At 44.6% G+C, this 27,989-nt stretch overlaps 1 protein-coding gene across 2 annotated transcripts in view; it reads left to right on the forward strand.

Moving 5' to 3' along the window:
- Window positions 1–16,968: 16,968 nt before the first annotated feature.
- The window catches only part of LOC149347251 (uncharacterized), a 35,477-nt gene continuing 24,456 nt past the window's right edge, over window positions 16,969–27,989 (forward strand). The window contains exons 1-2 of one of the 2 annotated variants that reach the window (XM_089585539.1): window positions 16,969–17,009; window positions 27,121–27,355. In XM_089585539.1, the coding sequence (XP_089441665.1) occupies window positions 27,168–27,355 (188 nt within the window). In that variant the 5' untranslated portion in view covers window positions 16,969–17,009; window positions 27,121–27,167. Of the gene's footprint in view, window positions 17,010–23,771; window positions 23,784–27,120; window positions 27,356–27,989 lie in introns of those variants that run through there. The other variant, XM_089585540.1, reaches the window with a different exon arrangement.

A 27,989-nucleotide genomic window follows, 5' to 3' on the forward strand; every position in this document is an offset into this window, starting at 1 on the left:
TGCAGCCAAATTGAACAGATCGAGTGGAAATGCGCGGTGTCACGAGCCTCGGCTGACCGGTGACTCCTGTCGACGTCCTACCGTCTCCACAACGCTGTAACAGCCGCGTACCATGCAAACTAACATTACCACGCGGTTCTAGTTTCCTCAGATGCTACCACGTGCCGTATGGCTTCTAACATTCAAATAAAGCGCTTTGACATCATTCGTGACGTAAGGAAGAAAGAAAACGACCAAGTTGTCGCGGGACATAATGTAATAGACTGCTAGGCTTAGTGGTACTGGCTGGGCGCTGCCCCTAACTCCTGGATGAAGAGACGCTCCCCCGGCAACACCAAAATGTTGGAGAATATTGCTATCTCGCGCTAGTCAAAAGGCTAATGGGCAGTTTTTAATGTATTTTTATACGTTTAAATAAACTTCGGAGTAACCTTTTGTTTCATTTCTTAAACATTTCAACTACTCATATACAGCTTTTCATGAAATTATGAACTTTTCGTCGATGATTTGCCGAATGCACATTTTCTGCCAATTGCTATGACCTTCCCTAGCTAGACGGGACTGTGTCTAACCTTGTTTTTATATTTACAGAATGGGCTATAAGGAAAGTTTCGTAATGAACTTTGGGGCTGTCCATGCAATCTATGGAAGGTATCATATGAGATGGTTAACTGCAAATTCCTGCAAGTTCGGGCAATTCATTATTGCACGAACATTGATAAAAGCCCTGAGCCACAATGCTTGAATGCGGACTGTGATGTTCTTTTATGATTTAACTTTATAATGACGTTCAGAATTTGTAATGCTGGTAATAAAGATTTGAATACCGAAATGAAATTGAGAACACAGCAATAGCATAACGTTTAGCTTGGACTTCAAAATAATGCTTACGATGAAACATATAGCGTTATTGGATCGTTTTTATTAGTATATCATTCTCTTATATGATAAAGGTTATAGCCACTTACGCAGCAATTTTACAACATTATTTTAAGATTCGGAGCTGCCTGGGTTTCGCCTTATAAAGATTTACTCGCGGATACCGCTATAAATAGCCCATTGCTACGTGCGTACCCTACAGTATCGCTTAGAGCGCGGAAAGACCCGGCCGGGAAATAAAATACCAGGGCGAGACTACACAAGTTTTCATCCAGTTCAGCCGCAACTGCTATGCTTGTTCTTTTCAAGCTTTCGAACACGCGGTTCAAACTCTACGCTTCAGCAGAGCCAAGTATTCTCGACGCCGTACACGGTATGAATAATGCTCCCTTTGGCATCTGATAAGTGCTCCCTGAAATTTTCTTACATAGCTATTTCTCCGTGTGTTGAACTCGTCGCATTTCAGATGGATAAAAACATCAAACGTGACATTTTCTTTCCTTCTATTGACAGCCTGGACCAGCCCGTTTACAAGCGATACGGAACAAGGTACGCAAAGGAAAGAGCGTCTCGTGCTGCGTTCACCTAAGAATACTCGGGAGAGTAGACTTCGCTCTCTGATTGAGCCCACAGGAGTGCCGCCAACAATTTGTGTACTTCACATGCCGACGGCTCCTGATGATGGAAAAGCATGCTGCCCTGCTGTAGTAATCGTCGTCGTCATAGTGTCAGAATATCCATGGCTGTGGTTAGATAGCTCCCTGCTTTACGCTCCGCCAGGTGCTGCTACTGCACGCCTGTAAGTCCACCTTTTCGCAAGTTTAATCGTATCCTGGTCATCCATTGATGCGCGCACCAGTGGGCAGTTTTACCCCCTCAGTGTTCTTTATACTGAAACCACAAAGATTCTCATTAGGTAATTCATTTAATTGTTGGTCCTTTAAACGGACTCTGGGGCCACGATGAAGTTGGCCTGTATCTGTTACCGCCCTCTAAAAGACAGTATACTCCACTATACTCTGCACTAAAAACGCGAATACACCTCTATGAAAGTTAAAAGGGAGTCGGCCGTTCTCTAGCCCAGTCCCTTTTATAAAAGACAGTGCACTAGAGAACTGCCGACTCCCTTTTAACTCACATAGAGGCGTATTCGCGTTTTTAGTGTAGAGTGTAGTAGAGTATAGAAGCTGCGCTTTCAGTCAAAGTTCCGTCCTTTTCGTTAGAGGCCGGTAACCTATGGCTTTACAAGGAGTAAAAACGAAGTCAGCTGTCTTCTAGCGCACTCTGTTTTATAAAACGAAGTGTACTAGAAAACAGCCGAATCTACTACTAGTGGTTTATTGTTTATTGGTCTTTCATTACATATAATGAAGGAGATAAGGCAAAAAGCTGCGTAAGCAGCTTGACTAAGGCCCTATCCCCTCAAAGGCAAAACAGCAGTGAACACAGACCGACCACCGATCAGAAACTAGTAACAAGGAATAATGAAGACAATAGTTACAAATGTACAATAGATTCAAGTATCTGCGCAAAAGAAAAACAAATTTCGGTTAGGAGTAAACACAAAATGCAGTGATAGGCCAAGTCGGCAATGTACACAATGAAGAAATTATGGGTACGGAAGGAGCATGAGTAGCACAGCGTATTATGACGTGAAGCAATGAAGGCACATAAAAATGTCTTGCACATCATTTGACATAGGAAAACAAAGGAAAAAACGGTTAGGTTCTTATTCGCTGAGCGTTGAAAATAGCGATAAGGACACAAAAGTATGATACAGCTGCACATTGCTTAAAATATAACACTAATAAGGACATTACAAAAATAGTGTCGTGAATTATCATGAAGGAAAAAAAGTTGTTTTAAATGTTTGAGGTGAATGTCAAGAATGTCTATATTTTCTTAAAGAAAATTGTTGAGAAGAGTTGGCATCTGATATTTTAGAGATTGTGTTGCATAATTAGTTCGATAATGCTCTACTTCCCAGTATAAGGGATTTCGCGTATTATAACCCGATGGCTCTTTGATTTCCAACTCGCCAAGGGTAATAAGATAATTATTGTGCTGTAGTTTGCCACGAATCAAACATTTACAAAGCTGGTATCTATGTATACCATTAACGCTTAGCAAATTCAGGTTATGGAGCAAGGGTGCAATCGGATGATCGTAGGCAGACCGGGTTATAACACGGATTGCCTTATTTTGGAGCCGGGACAGTTTTAACTTTTTGCTTAGTGTGGTAGTACCCCATACAAGAATGCAATAATTTATGTGCGACATGAACAGATAATTGCATAGGATTAATGCTATTTTCTGTGGAAGGTAGTCTCTATGGCGATGAAAAATACCTACCATGTTTCCTAACTCCCTTTTTTCTTCCCATAGAAGCGTATTAGTGTTTACAGTGAAGAGTATAGAAGCCGTGTTTTCAGTTGAAGCAGCGTCTTTGTCGCTAGCCCAGTGCGGTACCCTAAGACGGTACAATAGCTGTCGGCCGATATTACTGCGTTGTAGCGGCAAAAACACTGCTATCATTAAAACGCAGCTTCAACAAGCTACGGTAGGTCAGGAAATAAAACGGAAGTGTTGCCACCTCCGGCTGTGTTTTGCAATTAAACTGCGGTGCGTCCAGCCAATTTTATTTCCACGAATACCTGAGTATAGCCTGCACCATTATTCACTTCCTAATGCAGACCACGACGGTCTTTTTTTGAAAGGCTGATAAAGTTCTATATGCAATAGTCTCGGCACTAAATGCCTGTCAGAAGTAAAAAAAAAAGCCCCAGAATCCATCTGTACTGGGAACAAAATTTGGATGGCTTTGTCGCTATACTCCGTTTCATACATTAGGTGCAACTCTGTGGAATGTACAGCAGTAGTCAGCATGAAAAAATGAAGGGAGGTGTGGTATCCCCGCTTGTTTTCAGGACGAAGAGTTCTAAGGCGCGATAAAGCGACTGCGTGTTGTCAGCAATAAGAGCATACATATAATCAAGATCATGACAAATGCAGCATGTAATATACCTGCGTACAAATTTGCTTTTATTATTTTTCGCTCAACATGAGGAACGCATTACTTTCTAATCGCGGATGCAGGCAGCGCAAACATGACCGCAAGCTTCGACAGCGTTGCACCTAACGTCTGAAGCTGAGTATAGTGTCCGTTTAAAAAGCTGTGTGGACTACGGTAGCAGACAAGCAGCAGAGTTGCCAAAACTTTGTTACAGTCGTTGAAAGCAAGTTTGGGTGCACGATAATTTAACTTGTATAACTGCATTCCTTTCGATTCACTATTGACTTAAGAATTCCCTGAAAATAGCAAACATCCCCATACGACACCAGTGCCGTCGGAGGGGCGAGCATCTGGACTAACACCCTGAGGCCCCTACTTACGCAACATCACAGGGTAGTCAGGAGTTCGACGGAAATCCGTCTGGTCAGGCATGGTGATGCAATGAAGGGAAGTAGCAGTCACTGACCATAGTCGAAAAAAGAAAGACGTTTCGAAACCCGTACGGGTTTCTTGTTCACGGGTTTCTTGTTCACGGTTATCCGAGCCGCTTCATATCAAAGATACAAGGACGAGCTGCACATCCAGCTACCACTGATTGTAGGACGTATCTAACACGAGCAGGCATTTCATACATGCCTGGTATCAGCGAAGCGCTGTCTCGTGTGTTCTCAAAATACGACTTGCGCGTGGCCCACATGCCTGTCAGCAAGCTGCGGAATCAGCTAATGAATGTGAAAGACCGACTTCCAAATGAGCAGTTTCCAGGAGTTGTCTACAAAATACCATGCCTGAACTGCAATCATGCCTACATCGGTGAGACAGGGAAGTTCTCAAGACGCATAAAGGACCACCAACGTGATGTGAAAAACAAAAAGCATGCCACAAACGCGCTGGCGGGTCATGCACACGACACTGGCCACCAGATTGACTGGGGCAATGCCTCCATCTTATCTAAGGAAAGAAACCTGACGACGCGCCTTCTGCTGGAATCGCTGTTCATCCAAACAACACAAGCAACATTAAACAAGAACGCTGGCCCCATGCCAGGCATCTACGCCCGATCTTTACGTCACATTCTCCGGATATAAATTCGCCACCGCTCTTGTCCTGCTCACTGTGAACAAGAAACCCGTACGGGTTTCGAAACGTCTTTCTTTTTTCTACTATGGTCAGTGACTGCTACTTCACTACATTGCAACATCACAGGGTCATTAACAGGTCACTGACTATAATGCCGTGCGATGTGGGGTCTGTGGGGTCTTTCTGTCTGTGATGATGGTTGTCTGGAAAAAGGGCCGTGTAATGCTGCGAAAACATTATACGACTTTCCTGCCACCGGACTAAAACTAGTTACCTCAAGAAAGAGAAGGACTCCGTGATTACAACTTGGGAGTGAATGGGGACGTAGCACAGCCTCGGAGATCCTAGCTAAAAATTTGCTTCAGAAATCGGCCGTTGATGGGGGCACCTGGGTTTCAGTTTTAGTGTTTTGATATCGGCCGGCAGGCACTGTTTCCCACCGACCCTATAACCTCAGATACGTCAGTGATGTAAACTGTCTGCATCCCGCTCTAACATTTCTATATTGGTCTTCCAGCTCAGGCAACGGTACCACGTAAGTTTCCTATGACCTTGTTTATAAATGTGGGCATGGCCTTAAGGGATAAAATAGGATTCTTCCGTTGTTGTTTTTTTAACTCAGTTCATATCAGGATGATGATGAATGTTAAAAGCGCAAGCGCATATGTGGCCAATGAGCGCCTTGGCACAACGTGTCTTTCGTCTACACAAGATGCGGTCAAAGACCCATTGTCCAAGCATTTCACCTCAGAAACGCAGAGCGCTTACTCAGGGGAAAGCTTGTACCTCTTGAAAACCGGTAAATAACCGGCAGGAAGAGGAATATAAATCCGTTCTTTTAAGGTTTTAGGCTTGTAGCACTGGGCGGAATCGCAGGTGGGCCAAGGTTCCTCGGACCATCCTTGACTCAAAGGCGTAGTTGAGTTAGCAGTTCACTTTATTTGCAGTAGTGTCCTGTAATTCGTACGTGTACAAGCACGCTGTTCACTGTGAGGTAACGCATACATAACTGTGGTTGTATGCGGACAGCCTTCAAACACACGACACGTAAGGGTTTCAATAATCGGCGATGAAATCGGCGCCCCAGGGGCTGCCACGGGCACTCCTGCAATACGCGCTTCAGCAGAAGCAATGAAAATGCAAGCACATCTGGGTCATTTCAGCAAAAAGTGTGAAACGTCACCGTCGGTGCTAAGCGATCTCAACATTTGTAGATGTTAAGCCTATTCCAGGCGTCTCAGCGATCCGCAAAGGAGTCTGACTCAGCTCTTTGTTGAGGCTCGCTCACTGCATTGGTTAAGCTGAAATGAACAGCAAGGCACGTTAATCGCTCAGTGTGCACAGCGACTAGAAAAGAGAGGACTGGTGAATTGAACACTTTGTTATATTGATTTTAAAGTCCAGCTAGCTGGTCATGCGCAGTTTTCACCAAGGCAATATAAAACACCAAGTTCTACAAGCTACACTTAACTGACCTTGTTGGCAAAACCTATTTTAAACTTGATTTCGGCTGCATGAGGGCAAAGCAAAGTGCGGCGCTGGTTGTGTTTTTGTACGTACAGCGTCCCAGAAAAAGTACAATATCGGGCTTCGTAAAGAGCACTATACTTCTTGTTGGCAGCATTATGCGAGCTATGTTCGTGACAAGCTGCAACACTTGTGCAGATGCAACGAACTAGCCCATACAGAGTCGTCAGCACTACATCACTATCATCATCACCCAAATCACCGCCACCAGACACATTTCCAATTTTGGATAAGGGACTCTGCAGGAATCTTCCTATCAGCCCTGTCCGGTCCCAGGCGCAACTACTCTTTCACAGCGAATTTCCTCGACTTTGATCTCCTCGCCTCTCATTTTGATGCCCTTCGTATGAATTCACTCTCCCCTAAAGACTTGCGGCTCTCTGTCAATGCGTATTATATGCCCTATCCACGGTAATTTCCTCCTGGTAATTGCGTATAAGTTGAACTGTGGACAGCGCAGCGAGCTATAGAAAGGAAAATGGTAACGTTATCACACACTAGCCGAAACCAAGAAGAAATGGGCTTCGGCAATGCGAATGCGAGATAAGCGATGGTCTTTAAGGCATCGGAGCGCATTCTAAGAGAAAGCAAGCCCAGTAGGGGGCGTCAGGTGTGTGTTGGGTGTATGAAATTGGGAGGTTTGTAACAGAATAAAGTGGCTGCAGCTGGCAAAGGATAGGGTTAATTGGAGGTATATCGGAGAGGTCTTTGTCCTGAAGGGGACATATTGATATGATGAAGATGAATTTCAGATCATCAACTTGCGTTTGATTTCCAATGCTCGCTGTTATATTTATCATCCAACTCTGGTTCATCACAGATCAGTCTTACGCAGGAAAAGCTTAAATTGCGAATGCCATTTCATTATTATTAATTAAGCCGGCAAGCTCACGGTAAGGTTTCTTTCTTAAGGCAGTCCTTCGTTTCACTGATGCTCCCTGGAAGCCATAATGCAAGTGGTAGCCTTTTGTGAATGTTTAAATTAAAGAACATTATAAGCTTGTGGGATCAATGGAGGACAATTTTTTGTTAGAAAAGAAAAAGAGAAAAGGAGACAGATGACACTGTCTAAAGTGGCTTTATGAAATCACGTGGTACAAAATGTTTAACTGTGCAGCTGAAGCGACCAAGAAGAGGACAAAAAAGACGCCGCCGTCGAAGGGTGAGTTGCTGTTTCTCCGCGTCCATAACCTGCACGCTTAATTTAGTTAGAGTTCACTGTTTCAACCGAAGCGCCAGCTGCGAAAATGCGTCTTTTACCCCGCCGCCTTACATTCAATATGGGCACAGCGGCCACGGGTATCAATCCTTTCTTTCTGAAGCCGATGTCTAACTAGTATATCCTGCGAATTATCTTTAACGCTTATGTTGTCATTTCACGGGCTGACAGCGCCCATTACAATCGTGATTATACGGTTCCGCTGCGAAAATAACTTGAGATTCATAAGAAATGGTAGTACTTAAGGGTGGCCTTTTTCTTGACGATAATAAAGATAAAATTTATATATTCTTGCAGGAAAGCGAACTACCACGGAGCCATCGACGAAGTCGGGTAAGCTTACGAATTATCGACACCAGATCATATTGTCGGCACTTTTATGTTTTCATTGGAGGCAAGCTCAGCGAGCGAAAAAATCTGGCGTAGGAATTTGATCCAGAATCTAGAGAATTTTATTTCATATAGTTCAAACATAAATACTAGACATGTGAATGGACATATCACGCGAGTACGGTTTCTTGGTTTTTCTCTGGTTACGATGAGAAAATAGACAGGCCGATGAACCGAAATTCTTGTTCTTACAGGCCGGGCTAGGCTAGGCTAGGCTAGGCTAGACTAGGCTAGGCTAGGCTAGGTTAGGTTAGGTTAGGTTAGGTTAGGTTAGGTTAGGTTAGGTTAGGTTAGGTTAGGTTAGGTTAGGTTAGGTTAGGTTAGGTTAGGTTAGGTTAGGTTAGGTTAGGTTAGGTTAGGTTAGGTTAGGTTAGGTTAGGTAGGTAGGTAGTAGTAGGTTTATTTGGCCATATTATATACAATATGCCATCGAGGTGAGGCTAAAGGAGGTAGACCAAGCATGCCTCCTGACAAGGCCTACACCCCGATCACACATCATGGAAACGGGGGCCGAATGGACAAGAGATAAAAAAACAATGAGCAAACATGATCACAATAGAAAATAGTTAATGATAGACAATAATAAATATCAATTAACAATAAACAAAACATTTCATAATATGCACATTTAAAAAAAGCAGAACACAAACACACACTAAAAAAAACAACTAAGTATACAGAATTAGCTGAAATTTAACCGGGCGAGAAAAGAATCGTCAGTTTTTTCTTGAATACAGACACACTATAACTTTCTAAAGCAATCTGAATAAGAGACTGGTAGGTATTACACAATGTTATAATTTGATAATCGGTTGTTTGTTTACCATAATTTGTTCTGGGTCTTGCAGTAGATAGGGCAACGGAACGTAGACCATACGCAAAGTTTCTTGAATTATAAGTGTTAGAAAAAGAGTTAAAGTCATGCTTGACTTTATAAAAAATATGAAGAGCCAAACTAAAATTGTATGAATGAAAGAAATTGCGAACATGAAATGTTTCGAAAAGATTTGTTTCAACAGATGAACTTGAACTTAATAAACGTAGAGCTCTTTTCTGGAGAGAAAGCAATTTGTATGAATCAGTTTTGTTGCATGTACCCCACACTAGGTTGCAATACACCAGGTGAGAATGAACAAGGGCAAAATATAGCTGTTTTTTAACTTGTAGTGGGAGGAGATGTCTAACACGATAAATAACATAAATAGATCTGGCCATTTTTAGTCTAATGTAGTTTATATGATCAGTCCAACCCAAATCGCTACGAAAAAACACACCAAGGAACCGGCAACTATGAACTTGCTCGATGTTAAAGTCATTAAAAAATAGTTTGATGTGATGATCTAATGGTTTGTTTTTTGGATGGAAGAGCATAAACTTTGTTTTGTTTACGTTTAATTGAAGTTGATTAACATAGAGCCAAACCGCTAACTCCTCAAGCCAGGCATTACATTGGTGTTCAATTACTTAGAGACTGGAGCCGGAAAAAAAGACATTAGTATCGTCGGCATACATCATGATATTAGGAGTTAATGGAATGTTTACAATGTCATTAATATAGAGAATAAATAAAAGTGGTCCCAAAATTGAACCCTGAGGGACACCGAATTTTATCATACCAAAACTGGATTTTACATCATGAATCTGAGTGTACTGTATCCGTGCAGTTAGATAACTTTCCAAAAGTGAATTTGCCACTCCACGGATCCCGTAAGTCTTTAATTTATGGAGCAGTATTGTATGTTGCACAGAATCGAAAGCTTTGCGCAGATCAAGAAAAATTCCAACTGAAAAAAGCTTAGTTTCTAAATTGTTAATTATAGAGTTCTTAATATCTAACAGAGCAGATTCTGTTGATTTACCTGCCTGAAAGCCATACTGTTGGGGGCAGATAAGATGTTTAGCTTGTAAGAAATTGTTTAGTCGCCTATAGAGTACACGCTCAGCTAACTTCGAAAACAAAGGCAATACCGAAATAGGACGGTAATTATTTGGGTCATTTTTGTTGCCTCCTTTGAATAAAACGGTAACTCGTGCGACTTTTAATTTGCTAGGGAATACACCAGAAAGTAGCATTCTGTTACAAATATGCGTAAGAGGGCCAGCAATAATATTTACAGCACATTTGATAGGAAAAGCAGCAACTTCGTCATCTCCAGGTGAGCAGGTGTTCCTAAAAGAATTAATGATAGAAATAACTTCATCCTCTGAAGTAGGGGACAAAAATATAGATTCAGTACTGCAAGAGGGTAAGTATGAGTCTACAGTCCGAGTTGAATGACAGCTAGCAGAGGGTCGGTATGCTCCGGCAGCTAAAAAGTGTTCATTCAGCATATTGGCAAGGGAAACTCCAGCATAATTCACCCCATTGACTTTCAGCTCAGAGGGAAGACAATTCTTCCTGTTCCCTATAATAACGTTAATACCTTGCCAAAGTAATTTAGGATTGTGTAAGATTGACGAAAACTTATTAATATAGAAAAAAGATTTAGCTTTCTTTAGATTTGAGTTTAATTTATTTCGAAACTTCTTAAACTTAACTAAATCATCCGGGCATCGCGTTTCCAAAAAACGAGAGAACATTTTGTTCTTTTCTTTAATTTGTTTCAAAAGTGCTCCTGTCATCCATTCTTTTCTAGCCTTTCTATGTTTTTTTATAGTTTGAGTTGGGAACGCAGCGTAATAGCATTCAAGGTTAGGTTAGGTTAGGTTAGGTTAGGTTAGGTTAGGTTAGGTTAGGTTAGGTTAGGTTAGGTTAGGTTAGGTTAGGTTAGGTTAGGTTAGGTTAGGTTAGGTTAGGTTAGGTTAGGTTAGGTTAGGTTATGAAGATTAAAATGGTAGGGGCAGAAAGGTGAACAGGGAATTAAGTGTAGACACACGCCACGCCTATTGTCTCCTTGTGTTGGCGTAACGGGACGCTATAACCACTCCTGGTCGAGGACGATCGTGTGTGAATACAATTGACTTAATAGTATTAGACGATGCCAGTTTGCCACGAAGAGACATTAAGAACTGATTTACTTATTGCTACCAGTCTGAAAACACACTCCCCGTGCCTCACTTTCCGTGGTATAAGAAGCTAGGCCATGGCAGCAGTCTTCAGTTCACACCTGATAAAATTGCCTGCAAGACAACGGATCTTTTAGATTGACGCATTTGCCAATACAAGTAAACAATACGATAATGTATGGATATCCTTTCTGAAGAGGGAAGCCACCGCGGCGGCTCAGTGGTTATGGCGCTCAGGTGCTGACCCGAAAGACACGTGTTCGACCCCGACTGCGGTGGACGAATTTCGATGGAGGCGAAATTCTAGAGGCCCGTGTACTGTGCGATGTCAGTGCACGTTAAAGAACCCCAGGTGGACGAAATTTCCGGAGCCTTCCACTACGGCGTCCCTCATAGCCTGAGTCATTAAACCCCTCTAAAATAAACTAAACTTTTTGAAGTGGAGCCTCCTCTACCGTGGACGAACTTGAGAAAATTGCGACAAAAGAGGTAACTGTAAATGCACTGTGTGCATCATAGTGACATGAGCAGCGTTATGCACAATGCTTCCAGCTGGTCCTAAATACGCGCAATTTTGCTTTCAGAAAAAGCGCCGGAGGCATCCAAGAAAGGTGAGCCCAAGGCAGCCCGAACGTACTTTACCAGTAATTCGGTGCCACGGTATAGTTCGCTTGTTTTGTCATATTGGTGCGCGACAAAGACAACAAATGGCTGAATTTTTTTTTCTTGGAAAGAAAATACATGGTGGTAGCAAAGGTTCCATGTTAGAACCCATCTGTATGTGTGGCTCAGCGTTTGTGCACTCGGCTACTCCACGACGTACAAGTGCGCATGGACGCTTTGGCTTATACCCGAATAGCTTGACATGGAATTACCGAGTGGTGAGAATGCAATTTTTGGACAATTTACTCTTTTGATTCCACAAGCACGGCATTAAGCAACGGAAAGCCTGCAGTGTATTGTTTAAAAATTGCGCGTTTAGCATTCAAGACGGCTCCAAATTTTCGTCTTTTCTATAGACGTCCATTGTTTCAACTTTAATGGTTGCTCATTAGGCTAGCAAGCAATTTACCGGCTCGCAGGACGCCCGATTGTGGTGGTCCGAGGGACGTACAGACATTTCGAAAAAGCGTCTCCTTCGGGCCGCTATACAGGCTGTTTCACCTAATACTTTACATGGTTTTTTAAAATAGCCTTTATGAGTTGCTTTTTTCGGCATACGATTGTCAGCGGTGTAGTGCACCAGAATACTGCTAAGACGTGCTAGCTAACAAGCTGAAAAAAGCTGACAAAAGCAAGCAAGCTGGCAAAAGCATTTGAAGTCAGCACCTGGCAGAGGCAATGCCATTCGAGATGAGCACCTGGCAGCGACGAATCCATTCGCAAAGAGCTTTAGACAGAGAGAGAGCCATTCAAAAAGAGCTGACAAAGACCAATTCACCCCATATTAACTCCTGACACAGGCAGACATTCCAGATGAGCACCTGACAGAGCAAACCAAAGCCATTTCAGACGAGTTTCTGACAGAGACATAGCCATTCCGTATGAGCACTTGGCAGAGACGAAGGCCCTCAAGAACAGCTCCTGACAGAGACGAGACCATTCCAGATGGGCTGCTTGCAGAAGAAAGCCATTTCAGATGAGCTCTTGACAGGGATAAAGTCATTCCGTTGAGCTCCTGGCATTACGTTGAGACAAATGCTTTCTGATCAACTCCTTACAGAGACAGTCATAAATGTGAGCATGACATTTTTGTAGCCACAGCTGTTAACAGCATGTTTCCCAGTTCGGCAGCGTCGTTGGCGTTCTCATCGTTGGCGCAGCACATCATGTGCAAAGCCGCACGCTTATTGGCCATAATGGAGCTACGTCACGCATGAGGTCATGGTTGGCCAGGATGCCAATAATTTATTGCTCCGAACACAATGACGTTCCTTGTGACATCACGAAGACTCATATCGTCATTTCGCAGCACCCTAGCCGCTGCTGAAATTTCAATTGCCGCAATGATTACATCCGGTAAAGCTGTTTTTGTAACTTAGAAAACTGTACAGCCCTTAAAGTGAAATTTATCGAACTTACCTCGTGTCATCTGCGAAAGAAGAGGGCCGTGGAATGAGCATAAACTGTTTCTTGGTGGATAATATCCTCGCCGGGTGGAGCCGGAAATGCTTCAAAGAGTCGACAATGATCGCAAAGGTGTTACTTTAAAGCAATCCTTTTCTATTTTCCAGCTCAAGAAACTACACTGGCGGTGGCAGCAAGTAAGTTCCAGAAGCTGTCGTTCAGCCGTCACAGTGAGAAGTTGGTTCTGGCAGTATATACATCGAGCTTATATATAACATAAAACACGCTAGCACACCTAAGAGAAAGACCTATTTCGATATAGAACCTCAGACCGAGTCACAAATTCCTTTCGTATGATTTCGGGTTCACAGGACTGACGAGAACCAAGGAGGAGCTTTATATTGCTGCCGCACATACCTCGACATACCCAGAAAGTGCCATAGAATGTATTTTTACTAACAAAAAAAAAATTAACTGATGTTGCCTCCAATGTCCCTTTCACGGTCGTTACGAAGGCAAATACGTATAAACCCGTGTAAGCGACGCATTTCTTTTTAACTGGCTAGTGAATTTTGAAGGCGCGGCCCACACGAGAACAAAAAAAAAGACATATAACCGTATTTTTTGCTCAGTTATCTAGTCTAAAAAGGGAGGGTGCGGCCCGTACAGAGTTGCGGCCGCCCTTGCACAAGGTTATGCAGAAACACAGCACAATAAAAGTGATTGTGCGGCCGAAACACTTAGCAACCTCAGTAATATTGCACCCCGCCGCGGTGGCTCAGTGGTTATGGCGCTCGGCTGCTGACCCGAAATACGCGGGTTCGATCCCGGCCGCGGCGGCTGAATTTCTTGAAGGCGAAATTCTAGAGGCCCGTGTGCTGTGCGATGTCAGTGCACGTTAAAGAACCCCAGGTGGTCGAAATTTCCGGAGCCCTTCACTACGGCGTCTCTCATAGCCTCAGTCGCTTCGGGACGTTAAACCCCAATAAACCAAACCAGTAATATTGCTTGATAATCCCGGCCGCGGCGGTTGAATTTCTTCGGAGGAGAAATTCTAGAGGCCCGTGTGCTGTGCGATGTCAGTGCACGTTAAAGAACCCCAGGTGGTCGAAATTTCCGGAGCCCTCCACTTCGGCGTCTCTCATAGCCTTAGTCGCTTTGGGACGTTAAACGCCAATAAACCAAACCAAACCAAACCATTAACACAGAGAGGAGAAACGCAGTACTCGGAATAACTTCGAGCGATTCTGTTCTTGCCCGTGTAGTTGAAAATTGAAATTCAACCTAACCGCTCGTTTTCCTCGCTCCGCAGCAAAGAAAACACAGGCCCCGACGACGGCGACCGCCAAGACAGTGACGACCAAAAGTACGTGCGAAATCATTTTTTTTTTCGTCTGACGTGCTCGGTGGTTACGGCATTTAGCTGCCGATCCTTATGTCTTGAGTCCAGATTCCGGCTTTGGCTGCCGCATTCCTTTGGAGACGAGATGCAAAAACGGTCCAGTGCTTTGCGATATCAGTGCACATTGAAGAAATATTCCAGGTAGTCGCAGTTATTTTAAAAATTAAAAAATAAATAATCACCCCTTCAAGACCGCCATCAAAATCTCCAGTAAAATCACCTGTATTGCCGTACTCCACGCCCACCCTCATGTAATGCCCCATAAAAGAGCCTTGAGGAGATCAATAAAAAAAACATTCCAAAACACACTACCACTGCGTCTCATAGCCCGTCCTGAGCTTCGGCATGACAAATCCTCATATATCCTCTTCACCACCGAGCTTGCAGGCACTCCGTTTCATGCATCAGGTGCGACGCTGTGAAAGGTACGGAAGTAGTCCGCACTGTTAAATAAAGGGAGGCGTGTTACTCCACGCTTATTCTGTGGCCGAGTGCTCTAAGGCACGAGAAAGCAACAGCGTGTCCGTCAGCAGTAAGAGCGCATTTAGTCAAGCTCATGACAAGTGTGTCTTGAAATAGGCATGCAAGCAAGACATTTCTTTTACTGCGAAAGCAATACTACTTGCACTTTCACGCCGTTGCCGTGCCGCGGCGGTGACCACCATTGACCTTCATTTGACCTTGATTGCATTAGATTGGACTGGATTGAACCGGATAGGATTAGATTAGATTAGATTACATTACATTACATAACATAACATAACATAACATAACATAACATTACATTACATTGGATTGGATTGGATTGTATAACCGACGCATCACCACAACTCTAACCACAAGCACCACCACCAGCTACACTACCAGCTGACCATGGCGTAGGTAGGGATATTGCTTTCCCAATTAACGGGCTTAACCAGGCTAAGCCACAGCGAACTTTTTCGCTCACAACAAAGAACGCATCACTTTTACATACCCAACAATTCTGGACAAAGCATTTTTGGGCGGGAAACCGTTTATGAACGCTATTTTTACACATAATGTATGATTTATCCGCAGTTCACCGAACAGTAGCCTTTTTTTTTCTCAAAGTTTTTGCTATCGTCAAAGGCGTTCCCCATTGGTTTTCCATGGCAGTCTTAACAGTTCGATGCGATCGATGGAAAAACTTTAAAAGAAAGGCTTTGCGACATATCAGAGGAATTGACCACTCCCACTAATATATCCATAGGAGTGTCTTGCAATGTTTGACTTCACAATTTTTGTCCGAAAATATTGGGCATGTGATCGCGTAGGTACGCATCATTGCACCTGATGTATGAAAAGGCGTATAGCAAGGAAAGTTTTTGGGTAGGCGTCGGAAGAAAATTTTTACTTCCGAGGGCAGGTCTCTTCCTATCAATACTTGCCTGGTACTGAGAAAGGGGTCAGTACGGCTCCGTCCCCCCCCTCCCCCTTTCATTCTAATGTCAAGCACCAAGGCTTCCTGGTAACACGAGGCGTTGTATGCTAAAAGATATTGGTTCCTGATTCGCCAGTCTGTTTTATGTTTAGTTGGAAAGTGAATTGTAAGCTTCATTGTAAGAAACTTGAAGATGCCCTCTTTTGTCAGGATGAAATTCAGCTTTCAGGGCCCCTTCATTTCGTTTCTGTCCTTTCCACATCACATCTGATCGAGTGAGCAAAAAAGGCTCTTGGAGCTCTGCGCGCATATCTGTGCATAGGTGGGACATCCGGAGTCTACTTTAACTAAAAGGTAGCACTGAGCGAATATTCTGAGGTCACTTAAGTCTGCTTACGTGGAGGAATGCGAAAGCATTTCTTTGATCTTAATTTTTTTTTCTTATTCATAACATGGGGTGTGGCATTTCGTCATTTTCTGTTGCCACAAACTACACCCGTTCATTTCCGGTTACGACATGCCACACTTCGTCATTTCCGGTTACGATATACTGCACCACTTCGTCAGTACCGGTTACGTCACCATTTTAATACGAAAACCGGTTCTTGAGGAAAGGAGAGGGCACAGTACCTCTTACATCTGGACATTTCGGTGGACACATCAAACGCGCCTTAAGGGACAAAGTAAAGTTTCCGAAAGCACGCAGTTGAAGGTGCAGATGTCATTGGTCTCAACACCTGTCTCAAGCTAGCCTCCGGCTTGACTAAAACATATAAGCTATGAGCAAAGAGAAATGCTGTGACACCACCAGGAGCGCTGTACGAGGAACGGTTGCTCGAAGTTTTGGTGCGGATGTAGGAGGGAATACCGCCACCACATTGAGGTCAGCAAGCGATGTCATTGCTTGGATTTCATCTACGAGTTGATCACTTTGAGCCTCATTCAGCGGACTGTCACTCGAACATAACTATGTTTGCGCGCGATGTTTGTGCGCGGTTTTCCACCCGGCGTGCTTCCTCCACGCGTAAGGACCGGACACATTGTGTTTTTGAACACTTGTGTTCCCTGTGAGTGTGTGTACATCGGGCGACATCCGTCGGCGTAATGTATCTTTGTTTTTGTTGAGGGACGGATGTCTCTTTTATGCGTAGCATATTGCAATCACTCAGTTCAGCCCTTGGGCGCGGCCGGGCAGCCACCAAACCACGTGACGTCACGGGGTTTGGTGACGTCACGTAACGTGTGACGTGACGTCACCAAACCACGTGTAAAAAAAGAAAAAAAAGGAAAAAAAAAGAAAAAAAAGGAGAGAGAAAAAGAAAGAACGGCTGATCATGGTGGCGGTTGCCGCGGTGGCTCAGTGGTTACGGCGCTCGGCTGCTGAGCCGAAAGACGCGGGTTCGATCCCGGCCGCGGCGCCTGAATTTCTTGACGGCGAAATTCTAGAGGTCCGTGTGCTGTGCGATATCAGTGCACGTTAAAGAACCCCAGGTGGTCGAAATTTCCGGAGTCCTTCGCTACGGCGTCTCTCATAGCCTCAGTTGCTTTGAGACGTTAAACCCCAATAAACCAAACCAAACCAAGCGGTTGCCACCGCCCCATTTCAAAGGGGGCGCTCCTATCCATCCATCCATACGTCACGGAGGAAAAGCTGCTGAGAAAATCGAGAGCCGCCAAGCAATACGTCTCGCGCAAAAAGACTGCGCAATATGCAACGCATTCTTGGCTTAACAAAGCTAGGCCTGGGCATCTTTTAAGGCCGAAGCCTTTAGTGTCTCATCGTTGTAAGCAGCAGCTGTCGACAGAAAATGTCACGCTTTTCAATTGGTGGAAACGGTCGTGACGTCACAGTGCGCGAATTTCAAACGGGACCAATTGCACTTTGGCTAGTAACCATACAACCAATTGAAGGGATCGTATAGTGATGCTCCAAGTGGGACTGAGCTTAGTTAATTGCTTAATTACCCAATTAGCCTGATTAGCTTTACTAGTCAGGCCATATAAATAAATAAAAGCGATTAAGAAATTGGTCGAGCTCAGGAATCGAACCCCGGTCTTCGGCGTGAGAGACGAGCACGCTATCCACTCCGCCATGCCAGCTCGATGGTTTGGAATGAACAAAGGCGCGTCTAGTGAATACGGTGTCTTCACTCACTCTCATCCTCCTCCATTCCCTTCCGGCGAGGTTTAGGTGTCCACCGACAAATGAGAGACAGATACATTTCCTTTCCTCAAAAACCAATTTATCGACGAGCGAGGCGTAGAACCGAATGGGCGATAGCGTTCTATGGACTCCATGGCAGCGTTGCAAGACGCTGTCGCGTTCCACTCTTAGGGGCGAAGCTTAACATCTTAACCACACATCACTGACCACACTTTAGGTTAAAAAAGTGCCCCCTGAATTTTGACGGGTGTCCACCGAGATATGTGAGACAGTCACTGCGTAATTTCCTTTCCTCAAATACAACTTTCATTTTCTTCATTACGGCTCCTCTTTATCTATCTTCTTTCACTCCCACCTCCCTTCCTCTACGGTGCGGTTCAGGTGTCCACCGAGATGACAGAGAATTACTGCGCCATTTCCTTTCCTCAAAAAGCGTTGCGTTCAAAGGGCAAGGCATCGCGCCGAACGGGTGGTGGCGTTCCGTGGACTCCCTGGCAGCGCTACAACGCGCTGTCGCGTTCCACTCCTAAAGGCGAAGCTTAAGCGTCATTAATTAGCAGTTAATTAGTATTCAGGCATTAATCAGCAATTAACAATTAATTAGTGATTCGCCATCACTTAGTAATTAGTACTCAAATATATGTGACGCCACCAGTGCCACAGAAAGAGCGAAGGTGGTGCGGAAAACGCTTCCGCCTCTACCCACTTTAGACAGTCAAAGTGCCCCCTGAATTTTTTTTTCTTGATCCAGGGTCCAATAAACTTCTCTTAAGTGTGTCTTCATAACTTTACGTATACCATTGTGACATGGCCGTGTGATGTCACGAGAGAGGTACCACTTCCTGTGACGGCTCTACTTTCGCGTGACCGATGACAGAAACGAAGAAATTCAGGGGGCAGTTTGTCTAAAGCGCTTTGACTACCTGTGCGGCACTGGTGACGTCACCACTGGATGACGTCACACATAATGACTGGTTATTAATTAATGACTGACTACTAATCCATGACTAAATGCTAATTAATTGCTAATTAATGCCGATTAAGCTCCGTATTTAGGAGTGGAACGCGACAGCGTGTTGTACCGCTGCCAGGGAGTCTACGGAACGCCACCACCCGTTCGGCGCGATGCCTTGCCCTTTCAACCCAACGCTTTTTGAGGAAAGAAATGGCGCAGTAATTCTCTGTCATCTAGAGGGACACATGGACCGCACCGTACAGGGAGGGAGGAAGTGGGAGTGAAAGAAGAAAGAGGTGACGTAATTAAGAAAGTGAAAAGTGTATTTGAGGAAAGGAAATTGCGCAGTAACTGTCTCACATATCTCGGTTGACACCAGTCAAAAGCGTGACACCTTTGCTGACAAGCTTCTGCTGACATTCTTCTGTCGACAACGACGAGTCAAAGGCTTTTGCTTTAAAGCGACTCTACGGGCGCAGGCCCAAAATTGCAGCATGTTTTTTAAGGCGAAAGCCTTTAATGGCTCATACTGTCGTGACCAAGACGTGTTAGTAAATTTGTCCGCGTTTCAGATAGGTCGAAATGGTCGTGACGTCACTGCACGCGAATTATGACGGGTGTCCACCGAAATATGTGAGACAGTTACCGCGCAATTTCCTTTCCACAAATACAATTTTCGACTGGTGTCCACCGAAATATGTGAGACAGTTACCACGCAATTTCCTTTCCACAAATACAATTTTCGGCTGGTGTCCACCGAGATATGGGAGACAGTTACTGCGTAATTGCCTTTCCTCAAATACAATTTTCATTTTCTTCATTACGGCCCCTCTTTCTTTTTCTTCTTTCACTCCACTTCCTCCCTTCCTGTACAGTGCAGTTCAGGTGTCCACCGAGGTGACAGAGAATTACAGCATCATTTCCTTTACTCAAAAAGCGTTCCGTTCAAAGAGCACCGCATCGCGCCGAACGGGTGGTTGCGTTCCGTGGACTCCCTGGCAGCGCTACAACACGCTGTCGCGTTCTACTACTAAAGGCAAAGATTAAGCGTCATTAACTGGCAGTTAATTAATGCACCAACAGAATGTGAAGGGAACAATCGCGTAGCAGAATGCAGCACTCAGGCTTTCGCCTTTCACCACTTTAGACGCTAGAGTTCCTCGCAATTTTTTTTTTTAGTTTGCATACACAATTTCTGAATTGCTGAATTTCTGAACGGCTGAATTTCTTTGGAGGAGAAATTCGAGGCCCGTGTACTGTGCGATGTCAGTGCACGTTAAAGAACCCCAGGTGGTCGAAATTTCCGGAGCCCTCCACTACGGCGTCTCTCATAGCCTTAGTCGCTTTGGGACGTTAAACCCCATAAAACAAACAAACAAACAAGCATACATCAAACAGAGGCCAGGGCAGAATATAGCTTGCGCTACCCTGGGCTTTGTTTAGTGTATGCAAACTAGAAAAGAATGCTGCAGTTTTGTGTCTGCGCCTAAGGTGTCGTTTTCATGTCTGCATCTCTTCTCCTGTCTAATTCTCTCAGTGCTACCTTTTAGGGAAATGAACCAACTAGCCCGAAAGAATATTTTACTGCAGTCTATTTTCATTCCTGCGTTGTTGTTTTTTTTTTTCAGAGCGAACACAGGCTCCGCCCCCTCCGACCACCGAGAGTAAGTCTCTGTATCAGCGCGGTAGCAGGTCGCGCATGCAAGCTTTGAGTATTTGCAAAGAGCTTAAAACGAACGGTGGGGGGGGGCAGCGTTTCGTGGTTGCTGGTCTTAGTGAGCCGTCTTCAATGTTTGGACACAGATGTAAAGAGATAAGCACGCATCGCTGACCTGGTTTCGCACTGTCGGTGTTTACTTTCTTCACCATTTGCAAAGATTATGGCGTAAGTATTGCGATCAGATACTCGGTCTAGCCGAGAGTTATTCGGGCCTATTGCAATGAGAAGAAAGCCGACAGTCACTGAAGGCAAATAAAGCATAAAGGAATGCGTTTTTTTTTACTTGTGTTCGTCAATTGTAAATTAATAGCGTAATCATTTTTTTTTTTTCAACACAAAGGTAACTGATTAGAAAGCAGACGAAAAAACAAGCACATGCCACCGGTGCGACCCGAATCCATGACCTGCGAATTTCACGTCAGGTGCTCTATCATCTCACGTATGCTGGCGACTGTTCAAACTTCTTACAAGCGTATTTTTGAAACGAGCACGCTATCTTTAAAAGCGTTCGCCACTGCCACCATCGTGCATAGCGGCGGACACAGAACGTCCTGCTACGGCGCAAGTGACACTGGAAAGGGTGAAGGCGGCAGCAGCGCGAGAACTCTTTCGAGGTTCTGGCCTCAACACTGCAAGTACCAAGGCCGTCGTTAACCCTTCAGGAGTTACGAAACTTTCAATCAAAATCAGGGCACTACCTGTAGCTATTTTCCGGTGTACAGCAGACGGAGGCGCCCTCTATAAACGCCGCAGTCCCTGCTGAAAAAAGTTGTATGATGTAATAACCTCCTACAACCTACGTCATACAAGTCATAAAATTTGTATGATATTGTATGACGTTTTCTGTTACAAATGTTTCATTTTCCTAAAATGAAGGGCATTTGTACATTTGAATGATAAATGTATGACTTGTATGACAAACCGTATTGAGTTATTGCATCGCACAGCCGCCGCGGTGGCTCAGCGGTTATGGTGCTCGGCTGCTGACCCGAAAGACGCGGGTTCGATCCCGGCCGCGGCGGCTAGAATTTCTTTGGAGGAGAAATTCTAGAGGCCCGTGTACTGTGCGATGTCTGTGCACGTTAAAGATCCCCAGGTGGTCGAAATTTCCGGAGCCCTCCACTACGGCGTCTCTTATAGCCTTAGTCACTTTGGGACGTTAAACCCCATAAACCAAACCAAACCAACCAGCTTTTTTTAATAAAGATCGCCTGCCTGCCACGAAGCCGTAGCTTTTATTGTTACATCGTATACATGTTTTAAGTTCTCCCCTGCCGCGTTGGCTCTGTGGTTACGGCGCTCGGCTGTTGACCTGAAAGACGCGGGTTCGATGCCGGCCGCGGCGGTCGAATTTCGATGGAGGCGAAATTCTAGAGTCCCGTGTACTGTACAATGTCAGAACACGTTGAAGAACCCCAGGTGGTCGAAATTTCCGGAGCCCTCCACTACAGCGTCCCTCGTAGGTTAAGTAGCTTTGGGAAGTTAAACCCCCATAAACCCTAGTTCTTGGAGCGGAATTGCAAGTCATGAACCATTCACAATGCTGGATTTGGTAGCCCGGCACAACAGGTAGCTTTGCAACGGACATCATTAGAGAGGTCTCAGTCTCCTCGTATAACTGCCTACAAAAACGACCCCGCCACAGCGCTGTCTAACCTTCGGGATTCTCTGGGCAGTCTCGAGCATGTCCCTGCAAATTCCTACGGATGCTGTATAATTTTCAAAAGCAGCTCACGTTTCATGTAGTGTTGACGCTCACATCCCTTTTAAGAGAGAATTACACTACAGCACTTCGACACAGCTCCGAGTGCAGTTTGAACTAAATAGTCGGTTACGGGCAAGCTTGCAGTGGAAGGAGTGCTACAGAAGAAAAATAAACCAAGAAGCCATAACGCAAAAGTCAATGCTGATTTCCTCGCAATAATGTTCCAACATGGAGACCACCGAAACGATGACAGACGAGTCTTTTCGCGGGAAACTCACTCCTGATAACTCGATCTCGAAATGCAACCGAAATCTGATTTCGCGCTTGAGAGCTTTCACGTGGTGGTTCAGTTGAGAACAAGAGATTCCGCAGCACACACGTGCAATGTGCCATCCGTCCTGTGGATTTAAAGGACTATAGACACCTAATTTGATTGCGTGCTTTCATCTTTCAAATTATGCGTTAGATATTAAGATACATGGATCACCGCGTCGTGTTCGACTACGACAAAGAAAATATTTAAAATTGAATAATCTCTCATGTTTCGGTTTCATAGACCAAACGATGGCTGTGACGGGTTGAAGGTGCCGCCAGACACGGCGAAACTTAAAATATGAACGCTTACACGTAGCTTTAACTGACTACATCACTTAAACCAGCGTGCTTTAAGAGCTAGAGTTACAACAAATGGAGTATCAGTAGTTATATTGCCGTTTTTTCATACCTAACATTACCTAAGGTTCAACTGCACGTCAGAGCCATCGTTCAGTTGATGAAACCGAAACAGCCTTAATAAATTTAATTATAAACTATTTAGTGGTCATCAGCGAATACCAAACGGTGATCCATTCACACCAATGTCTAACGCATCGTTTGCAAGAAGAACTGGCAAGAAATCTTTTGGTGTCTGTAGTCCTTTAACTGCCTGCATTTTGCAGCAGGGCGGATAATGAACTCCACAAACAATGCAGTTGTACTAGCACCCCTACGGTCGCTTGGAAAGGTAGCTACACCGATTGTAATTATTACTTTACAAATACCGCGGCTTCACTGGCTTCCGTCTTCTTCATTTGTTTTCCTGGACTATATAAAATTTGAAGTACCGCTCAGAAAATCTTGCTTTGTTGTTGTTGTTGTTTTTTTTTTTCAAGTGTTTCATGGATGCAGCAGAGGTGTACTTTTTTTACCCGTTTAACGTCAGCTCCGCTTACATATTTTTTTTTTGTTCTTTTCTAGTGCCAAGAACGACAACCGGTAAGTAGTGTCATCGCTGTCATCAGCGGCCAGTCGAATGTTTTTCAGTTTTGCAGCTTTCGACGGATGCAATTCCAAGAAAAAAAAACCGGCCTAATACTGCTGGCCTTCTTCGCAATTACTTCAGTGTGTAATAAAAATAGCGATGGCGGACTGCGGACAAGAAATGGACACAACTCCACATAATTTACAGTTTTATTTCGAAAGAGAACCGAACCGCACCTTTTATACTGCGACGAAAAGCTCACAAGTAAAGGAGAGCATAAACAGGCATGATGAGCGTTATCCAACAATGAAACGAGGCAATAACCATATGAGTATGTACGTTTTTAAACGCTGTTGTTAAAACTTTCGGCTAATCATGGCAGCGGACACTAGGCGCTGGTTAGGCTGGCCATCTTGTGACATCACTCTTGGCGTCCAGTGGGAAGGGGTGAGGGGAAGTAGGGTGGAAATTGAGGGGATGCGTCGTCGGTCGGTTGTGTCTACGTCCTGGCTGCCATGGCCCAAGTGGGGAAACGCCGGCGAGGATTGCGTTCACGAATGGTCTCCTCTAAGTAATCCAGCAGGAATCGGTGGGCGGAAATGTGGTTCCGCTAGCAACTGTTTGGGCGAGTCTATTTGTATGTGGCTAACGAAAAACTAAGTGGATGTCGACTGTTCTGGTTCTTGCCTCGTTGCATCTTTCGAAAACCTGGATAACTTCTGCCCTGCTTTACTTGCCAACTTTCGGTCACCGTCTACAAGGTGCAGTTCGGTTGTCTTCGGAAATAGTCGTTAGTTCAGCGCAGTTGTGTCCACTTGTCCTTTACTTCGTCCGCCATCGCTGCTATTATCAGTCCGATTACAAACCAACTCGCCCAGCAACTTACCTAAGTCTGCCTACAGAACGAGGCTTATTTCATGCGATCCAACACATTCTAATTGTTTGTTCTGGCGCCTTTAAAGGCTCGAGGGCCTCACTACTAGGAATAAAAGCCATATGCAGGCACATAAAACTCAAAACGTCTACGAATATAATATGACGCAGCATAGCAAAGGCTTCAGAAGCACGTTAGGGGTGCAGTGAAGAGGATGGTTTGGTTTATGGGGTTTAACGTCCCAAAGCAACTAAGGCTATGAGAGACGCCGTAGTGGAGGGCTCCGGAAATTTACACCACCTGGGGTTCTTTAACGTGCACTGACATCGCACAGTACACGGGCCTCTAGAATTTCTCCTCCAAAGAAATTCAACGGAATCATAACTCGTCTTTTTGCCGCGGGAACTCGATCTACACGTTCCGAGCATTCTTAGAAACTGACTTATTGCCCTGTGTGGCCGATTTCCCTAATTATACCGGATTAACGTCCGGCTCCCGCCGCCTTTTTTTTTTTTGAATTCTCCCCATACGATGGGCGGAGTCGACCAACGCGTGGAGTACCTTTCAGCCAGCTCCGTGGAGGCTTTGCTTTCACTTTATTTTGTTTTTTAGGTTTCCGTGAATAAATAGTTTCATTCGCAGATTATATAGCCGCAAAATAAGCCTGCAGAAATAAAAATACGCGCGGACTATTTGCTACTACGGATTACTACGTATTACTCCGCCGATGGCAGAGCGGCAAGCCGCCACGGAGCTGGCTGAAAGGCCCTCCACGGGTTGGGCGACTCCGCTCACCTTACGGGGAGAATTAAAAAGAAAAAAAAGGCGGGAGCCGGACGTTAATCCGATTTAATCAGGAAAATCGGCCACACGGGGCAATAAATAGACGTTTCTAAGAATGCTCGGAACGTGTAGATTGACTTCCCGCGGCAAAAAGACGAGTTCAGATTCCTCTTCACTGTATCTTTAAACGCCGTAAAATATCTTTTCAACCGCACTCTCAAAGGCGGTCGTTGTGGAGATGAAGGGCGTCAAACATTGAGTCCTCAAGCTCGCCGATTACAACTGGAAGGCCTTGGAAGAGTTTGACTTTGAGGGAAGGGGCAACACAACGGATGGACTCATTTTGTTAGTTTTCTTTTTTAATTTTGAAGAATGTTCCGAATAATCGGAGTGTGGCCTTAAGTCACCCACTCGGCACTTGGCACCGTGTGCATTACCACTAAGCAGCCCACTCAGCATCCTGTTGTACAGTCACGGCGGGCTGCAAGCACTTGCATTGCAACAAGGACAACCTTTTCTTTGGTCTGAGGCATATAAAACGTAGTAAGATAAACTGCGGGGATAATCATCGCACAGTTTCGTGGCACTTCCAGCCATCCACAAAGTGACCCAGAGATTTTTATAACAGCAGTTCACCTTAATTACTCGTCCCGAGATCTAGTACCTTGTTGCACAGCGATTAAAAAGAGGCGTGGCTCTTTCGGTTCATTCGATGTTTCGCTAAAGCCGCTAGCACTTGCAGTTGTCCAGCTTTTAGAGCCACACTATGAAGCTCGCAATATCCTTGCTGTTCCGTCCTCTTGTGTGATTAAAGTCGCATTGGGAAACCTGCGTGATGACCGTATATATAGCAAATACGAAATATCTGATGCAATGTCTGCAAAAACGCCTGAGAATTCTTGAACGAACGGTTTCGTGGCCCTTATACGCCTTAGCAGCCCATCTTCTTTAATTCGTTTTGCTTACAAAATAAACAGTAAGCCAAAACCTTTTGGCCCAATAGCCCAAGCTAGTTGAGGCCCATAATCATGCACATAATAGGGATATTCAAAATCCCGCAAGTGCGCTTTCCCGCATAACAAAGACAAGATGGCTAACCATGCGTTTCCAGCTCAAGCACAGCAAGAACGACTAGTTTTTTTTGTTTGATTTTTCCAAAATACGTTTATTGCATTCTAACCACACCCTTAGTGCCTGTCCTGTACCCGTAGTAGCTTATTTTTTTTATAGAGAAGTCGGCCATCTGGTCTTTGACAACATAGTTATGTGGGAAACGCATTTGCCTAATTTTGAATATCACCTATTGGCAGCAGAAAATATACGTTTAGTTAAAAATATACTGCACCAAATAGGCTACTCAAACGGAGTAACGCATGCAGCTATACATTATGAAGAAAAAGTTTTTTCATAGAGTAGTAAAAAATTCTGGATGTTTTCGCTGCAAGCGGAATACAGTGCTATATTTCTTCCACCTCAGAACTGTAATAAGCGTTGATCGTGAACGTTGGGTGTTACACGGAGATTGAAGTTGAGATTGCCAGCATTCCCTAGATGCTAGGTGTTCCCTAGTAAGTTGGTAAGAGTAAACAGGTTGATCGTGAGTTGTTGACTGTTGCAGGTAATGCTCGTGACTGCAATAAAAACCTTTAATTCCGTTTTTTTTCCTCCCTCCTCCATCGTGCATGTTCATCCAGTGAAGCCCATACCGTACAACTCCATAATCTGCGTCCTGAACGCCAACATGAGCCAGAAGCAGGTGTCCGAGCTGCCCGAAGACGGTCTGTGCGACTTCTCCTTCTACCAGGCGAACGAGACACAACACGCCATCCTCAAGGGTCCCGGAGGTCCGTTCGCAGCAAGCCTCGAACTGATTGTGCAGGCGGCCGGTCAGCACACCAAGACCGAGTACGGCATCAGCTTCGACTTCCTGTGAGTCAGATTCTCGGTTCACTTATCGACCTAAAGTCAAAACTAAAGAGCATGGACTCTTCAAGCTCTACAGCTGATTATGCTAAACTAGCACTGCAGTTTTTATTAAGGCGGAAGCCTTTAATGCCTCATCGTTGTAAGCAGGAGTTGTCGACAGAAATGTCACGCTTTTCAATTGGTCGAAACGGTCGTGACGTCACAGTGCGAAAATTTCAAACGGGCGAATTGTACTTTGGCTAGTAAGCATGCAACCAATTAAAGGGATGGTATAGTGATACTCCAAGTAGTGGAACTGAGTTTAGTTAATCGCTTAGTTAACCGATTAGCCTAATTAACCCTTCTAGTCAGGCTAGATAAATAAATAAAACCGAGTAGGAAATTGGCCGAGTTCGGGAATCGAACCCCGGTCTCCAGAGTGCGAGGCGAGCATGCCAGCTTTTTTTTTATTTTCGAGATTGACATGAAAACAATAAGAACACTTCAGCTACACTTGAGCTGATACGGGTGAAGTTAAAACTTCTTAAGTTTCACTAGATCATCTAGTAGTGTTACCCACTGGGGTGGGTCACGCTGCGCCTGGTAACATTCCCGCAGATAAACACCACTTTCAACAAAGTTCTCACGTGTACTACGA

The sequence above is a fragment of the Amblyomma mixtum genome, chromosome 4 (genome assembly GCF_055824585.1).
Source record: "Amblyomma mixtum isolate Tamu chromosome 4, ASM5582458v1, whole genome shotgun sequence".
NCBI classification, from domain to species: Eukaryota; Metazoa; Arthropoda; class Arachnida; order Ixodida; family Ixodidae; genus Amblyomma; species Amblyomma mixtum.